General features: G+C 37.3%; 1 protein-coding gene across 1 annotated transcript; it reads right to left on the bottom strand.

The window, feature by feature from the left end:
* LOC124542644 lies at nt 1–5,483 on the bottom strand. Its single transcript, XM_047120573.1, has 5 exons — nt 5,350–5,483; nt 2,502–4,375; nt 1,308–1,418; nt 469–824; nt 1–105 (listed from the first exon to the last, which is right to left on the bottom strand). Exons 1-5 carry the CDS (start codon nt 5,481–5,483, stop codon nt 1–3), a joined length of 2,580 nt encoding a protein of 859 aa, XP_046976529.1.
* Nucleotides 5,484–6,825: the final 1,342 nt, after the last annotated feature.

The raw sequence follows: 6,825 nt of genomic DNA, 5'->3' as shown, positions 1-6,825 counted from the left end.
TTAATTAAGTTTTTTAACGCGCGCGCGCTGTAATGGCGGCGGATTAGCTTCGTCGCTCGATGAAGTCTCAGTAGCGCCGCTCGCGTCACTCGGTGGTACTAAATGCTGCGATGGCCGAGGGAATAACAGCGGAAAAAGGATATGGGATTAATATTGGCGGAAAAATAGGAAAGCAAGCTAGAACATTCCCCCCCACTTGAAATCACTCCAGGGATTTCAAAAATGACATTAAGTTTTATGAAAAGAATAAGAAATAGATAATTAAATGTAGTGCTGAGTTCAAATGAATCTGATGCGAGAATAATGTTTTTACATGTTAAAATTATTATAGAAAGACTGAATTAAAAAAAAAAAAAAGAAATAGGTAATTAATATATTGATGAGCTAAGAATTGACCGGTAAAGGACAAATTTTTACGACGGGCCTGCGAAGTAACCCATTTGCTGTACGTAACGTAACTACTCGCACTATGCCGTCAGTGCCAGGATGAAGCGCAGTCACACGACCGAAACGCCATTCTAATGGTGGTAGGTTTTGTTCAACAATTACAACTACATCGTCTATTTTAACATTAGGCTGCCTCTCGAACCATTTGCATCTTTGCTGCAGGGTGTGTAGATAAGAGTTTCGCCACACCTTCCAAAACGATTGAGTTAGTCTTTGTAACATCTGCCAACGCTCTCGAGGCGGCAAATAAACTTCCGTAAGCGGCATCTCGGGTAATGAAACCAACGGCCCTCCAGTGAGGAAGTGTCCCGGTGTTAAGACATCCACTTCAGAAGGGTCACTAGATAACGCGCACAACGGCCTAGAATTTAACACAGCTTCAATTTTATTAATGACAGTTAGAAGCTCTTCAAATGTTAGCACTTGTAAACCAACGACTCTTTTTAAATGATATTTCATTGACTTGACACCACTTTCAAAAATCCCTCCAAAATGACTACCCGTAGGTGGGTTGTGATGCCAAATAATGTTTCGTTTCGAAAGCTCTACATTCAGATCAGGTTGTCTAGTTAAGAGAAACTGTTGCACTTCAGTTAAATAACGTTTAGCGCCAACAAAATTAGTACCGCAATCCGAAATTATCAATTTGCAAAGACCGCGACGTGATACAAATCTATCGAAAGCAGCTATGAATGCCTGTGTTGACAAGTCTGTTACCAGTTCTAGGTGTATTGCCTTTACTACTAAACACACCATCACGCAAATATACACCTTGTAAGTGCGAGCATTACGCCTTTTGCTTTCTTTAATCACAAAGGGACCTGCAAAATCTACACCAATATTTTGAAAGCAACGTGTACCTTGTACTCTAGGTTCTGGTAAATTTCCCATAAGAGGGGTAATGGGTGTAGGTTTTACTCTACAACAGGTAACACATTTTGCGAGGCGCGATCTTATGAGATTTCGTATTCCTAAAATCCAGAACTTTCGCTGAATTATCGATTGTAAAGTTCGTGGTCCGCAATGAAGATGTAGTCGATGGTAGTAATCTATAATTAGAACAGAAACTCGAGAAGTTTTAGGTAACAATAAGGGATAAATCGCGGACAGTGGCAGCTGCGCATTTTCCAAACGCCCCCCCACTCGCAAGAGCCCTGCCTGATCGATGAAGGGATTTAGTTTTTGAATGGACCGTGAATATGATTTGTTATCTTTAATTGATTTAATTTCTTCACTAAAATGATTTGTTTGTTCATGTTTCACTAGCACGAATAGGGAGGATTCCAGCTCTTCTGTGATTAAACCTTCAAAATTCTTGTTGAGTTTTCTTGATTTAGAAATAAATCTTAAACACCATGCTACTATTCGCTGCACTTTAGATAATGATGAGTAATCTTTTAATATTTTTGCTATAGGAGTTTCGTTACAGTGATTGGATTCAACAGTATGTACTAAATGAGGTAACGTTTTTAGCTCCGGTAGATTTTCAGATGATGTATATGAATATTTTGATATAGGCCAGTCAGACGATTCTAATACGAGCCACGCTGGACCAGCCCACCACAACGGAGACGAGATTAATTTCGAGCATGTAAGTCCACGACTACTGTGATCCGCAGGATTGTCATGCGTAGATACGTGGTGCCAATTTTTTGTTCCTTTAGTGTCAGCAATTTTTACTACGCGATGAGATACAAATGTCTTTAGTTTGTAAGGTTCAGTATTAATCCAGGATAGCACTGTACTACTGTCCGTTAGTGCGATTACGTTTCTAATTTTGATATGTGACTGAAGTAAATCGTTCATATGTTTCAAAACTCGAGCTAGAAGCACTGCACCAAGAAGTTCAAGACGGTTTATAGTAATCGGTTTAATCGGCGATACTCGCGACTTAGCAATAATTAGATTTATCGATGCTTTATTTTGATTTATAGACTTTAAGTATACGCAACATCCATAAGCTTTAGAAGAACCATCACAGAAACCAATAAGATCGCATACCGTTGAAGTTGAAGCTAAAATGAAACGTGGAATTTTTATTTTATTTAAATTACTTAATTCAGCAACAAATTCTTTCCATTGTTCTACAATATCTTCTGGAATTGGATCATCCCAGTTCAACTGGAGCCGCCACAGTTCTTGAATTATAAGTTTTGCTTGCAGAACCATGGGCGTAAGCCAGCCTAGAGGGTCATAAATTCGTGCTACGTTGGATAGAATTGAACGTTTAGTGCATTTAGGGTTTAGCTCTGATTGAGAGTACGTAAAATTATCTTCAATTGGGTCCCATTGAACTCCCAATATTTTTAAAGTCTGTTGATTTTTATCGTCACAAAAGGATTTTGGGACTTGACAATGCTCCGTAGGCAGTTGTGCGAGAAATTCAGGTGAGTTACTACTCCATTTTCTCAACTCAAATTTACCGCAATCTAGTAAGTTTATTAATTGATTTTTCAGATCTAGTGCACAAGTTAAGTTGGGTGCACCAGCAGTGATGTCATCCATGAAAACATCTTCACGCAGTATGCTAGCAGCTTCAGGCCACTGTTCTCCATGATCCTTTGCTAGCTGATGTAGCGTTCGAATTGCTAAATAAGGAGAACTGCTAACGCCATAAGTAACAGTTTTAAGTTCGTATTCCAGGACTTCTTCGGTAGATGAATTTCGCCATAATATATGTTGATATTTGCGATCCTCGGGTCGTAAATCTATATTTCGATACATTTTTGAAATATCAGCTGTAAATACCAATGGATGTAAACGAAACTTAGTAATTATGTCTACTATGTCATTTAAGAGTTTGGGGCCCGTGTATACTATGTCATTCAAAGAGTGTCCAGTAGTAGTCTTTGCGCTAGCGTCAAACACTACTCTTAGTTTAGTTGTTGCACTGTCGGGTCGCAGTACGCAGTGATGTGGAATGACATACCTAGAATCTTTGTCAGACATTTTGACAACTTCCATGTGATTTAGGTCTTCATACTCCTTCATGAATTTGCAATATTCGTTTTTTAATTCAGCATGACGACGAAAGCGTTTTTCCAAATTGTATAACCTGGATAATGATCCGTGGAAAGAATCACCTAACTCCTCTCGCTCTTCCTTAAGTAGTATCGGTACTACATATCTGCCGTCTTCGTTACGACGAACAAGGTCTGTGTATAACTTTTCGCAATTTTCATTTTCTGGATTTGTAACTCTCGCCTTCGGTGGCTCTTCTACTTCCCAGAATTGCTTGACGATATTGTCTAAGTCAAGTGTGGATGCTACCAGTGCTGTAGTACATGCTGGTGTTTGATATTCAGGGTCAAACCTTCCCGTGATAACCCAGCCGAACGCGCTATGCAGCGCTACCGGTAAGCCCGGGCCTACGTCTAGTCGTTGACCATCATAAATGTTATGGAAAAGTTCCGCTCCTATTAAAAGATCAATATCACCTGATTTATCAAAATTGTTATCCGCCAAAACTAAATGTCTATAATTTGTTTTTACTATTTGCGGAATTTGAACAGAAGGCATTTTATGAGTTATTGACTTCATAACGATCGCTTGTATATTAAATTTAGGTTGATCCGAATTTTGGGGTTGTATAGTGAATGACGTCATTCCTTTGACTTCATGTATCGGGTTCTGACCTAGACCGGCTACGGTTATGTTACAACGACGTAGCGGTAAGCCTAAAAGTTGTACACATTCTGACGTCACAAAACTGTCCTGCGCACCACTATCAATAAGTGCACGAATATTAAAAACACCGTTAGGGCCTCGCGCCCGTACAACGCACGTACCTAATAACACAAACGAACGACCATGTTCTAAATTGGCACTAGAGTTGACAGAATTAATCGGTACAAATGATTCGCTATCAGCCGAACCTTGAGGAGGCACGGATGACACCGCGGGGCACGCCGCAGTACTATCCCGATCTCTATGAAGAAGCGTATGGTGACGGCTGTTACACTTCGTACAACACGTCTTTGAAAAACATTTATCCGCAGTATGATTTAATCGTAAACAGTTTACACATAATTTTTTTGTTTTAACAACAGTTTCCCTATCTTGAACGGTTTTGTCATAAAATACAGGACACTTATAAATTGAGTGGTTAGAATTTCCGCAACAGGCACACTCAAGGTATTTATTCGAAGTAGCGTGAGCATAAACATCGATATTAGAACATATATTATTATTTTCCCTTTTATAATAATTATTCGTTAAAAATTCTTTTTCAGAGTACGGCCCTGTATTCGAGAACTGTCCGGAGTACGGCCCTGTATTTTCAAATTCTTCGCAATGTACGGGAAATGAAACGGATCTGTTATAGTTGTTATTATTATTATTTTTACGTAAATGAGATTGCATATTATATTTTAAAAAGGAGCCGGTGGGTTCACTAGCCTCGAGTACCTTTATATAACCGTGTAAATATATTAAAAGGTCATTAAAAGTAGGTATTTGATTATTATTTTGTAACTCGAAACGTTTACGTGTATCGGAATCTAATTTACGAGACGATAAGTAAAACAAAATAAATTCACCCAGATTATCGATTTTTTATTGACTTGAGAGCATTAACAGATTCTTGTAATAGACTTGTAAGTTTACGTAAATCATTAATATTACATGTTTTTAATGACGAATACTTACATATTTTTTCCAAATAATTCACAGCTAATATAACGAATATTTTGATATCGATCGATAAGTGCGTCAAAAACTATTTGATAATTATCTGCGGTAATAGGTATCCCCTTTGCTATGGATAAAGCGGAACCCATGAGACACGACATTAAATAATGAAATTTTTCGATATTACTAATGTTATTATTAGTATGCACCAAAGACAGAAATGTATCGTAAAAGGTTTGCCAATGTTCAATATTTCCATCGAATTTGATTAACTCGATTTTTGGTAAACGAGCTCGTGAAATAGGTTTTTGATTATTATAATCCGTCGTATTTGATGCGGCCCCCGCGAGTGGCATGGCGGCGCTTTCATCCGACAACGACGGCAATAATGCCTCGGCGACTTCCATTATCGCATAATACATTGTATCGAAGAATCTAATGATTGCATATCAATATTTTCACTAGGATTCAACATAAGTTTTATCGAATTAATTTCATTTGTAAAATCTATGAATTCTTGACGTAAATCATTAATTCGTTTGTATCTACATTTAAAAGAACCGAGTTTACTTTTATCGTTCGTAACTATACAAGACAAATCGTATAATATTTGTATTTCTCGAAAAACATATTCTCTTTTATTAATAAGCAGTTTTAATTTTATTTCAAGTTCCATTTTTATAAGTTTTAAAAGTTATTATATTATATCAAAAATTAGTACCTAGGTATTCGGAGGTAAGCCGACGCTATAACCCGACTAAATTAAAAAGTTATTTCTGAACAAAGTTTTTAGAAATTATGCAATTTTGTTTTATTGATAAATAGTTTACGTGCTTACAATTTGTTTTAAATTATATATGGACTAATCTGGAGTATCTATTCAGAAGATTTGAACCCAGCACAACATAGGAATTTCGTGGAAAATTTGGCTCGATAGACCACTAATAATGGCGGGACTTGAATGGCGAAAATCTCGAACCATAAGCCGCTCGAATGTTTTTAATTGTTTGTTTTAAATTGAAATATACGTAACCCGTTTATGTTAAATTTTGTTAACTGTTCTAGTTGCAAGGAGTAAGTATAATGTAAGGATTAGAGGTAGGCTTGTAGGTACTTACCTCGGCCGGTTAATTGCAAATTTAGTTTCACAACAGATTTTGTTTAAAGTTCTTATAAAGTTCTGCTTATTGCACTGATGACACCTTTTATATGTCCTGGTAACACTTTCACTAGGCCTTTTGTGTATTTTGAGGTTTTAGTATTGTTTTAGAAGAATTTTAATTAAGTTTTTTAACGCGCGCGCGCTGTAATGGCGGCGGATTAGCTTCGTCGCTCGATGAAGTCTCAGTAGCGCCGCTCGCGTCACTCGGTGGTACTAAATGCTGCGATGGCCGAGGGAATAACAGCGGAAAAAGGATATGGGATTAATATTGGCGGAAAAATAGGAAAGCAAGCTAGAACATTTCATGTAAACATTTTGAGTTTGAGTTTTATATGCTTAACCCTAGAGTAGTCGCTCCTTCTCGTGAAACGCGAGTGATCGCGTAGGGAGCATTTGGCCGCCCGTACTTAATACGGTTTTTTTTTTGTTAAATTGAGTTGTATGCATTTGTAATTATATTTTAACAATAAAATAAAACATCCACAATAAGAACAAGAATCATTTATTAAAGTTTTTAATTGGAAATTACAAAACAATGCTTTGGCAAATCTTAGGTAATTGTTTTTGTTTTTTCGGAACTCCTTCAG

Source organism: Vanessa cardui, chromosome W (genome assembly GCF_905220365.1).
Source record: "Vanessa cardui chromosome W, ilVanCard2.1, whole genome shotgun sequence".
In the NCBI taxonomy this organism is placed as follows: domain Eukaryota; kingdom Metazoa; phylum Arthropoda; class Insecta; order Lepidoptera; family Nymphalidae; genus Vanessa; species Vanessa cardui.
The sequence above is the reverse complement of the archived record's forward strand: the minus strand, read 5'-3'. Positions and strand labels throughout refer to the sequence as shown.

What these genes read in the sequence shown, in the direction of transcription:
- LOC124542644 (XM_047120573.1), bottom strand. Translation starts at nt 5,483, where the DNA reads ATGGAAGTCGCCGAGGCATTATTGCCGTCGTTGTCGGATGAAAGCGCC. An exon ending in AGAATTTGTTGCTGAATTAA is followed by an intron (nt 1,419 to 2,501) that starts GTAATTTAAATA and finishes TCTGGATTTTAG; the next exon opens with GAATACGAAATCTCATAAGA. An exon ending in ACCAGAACCTAGAGTACAAG is followed by an intron (nt 825 to 1,307) that starts GTACACGTTGCT and finishes ATAAAATTGAAG; the next exon opens with CTGTGTTAAATTCTAGGCCG.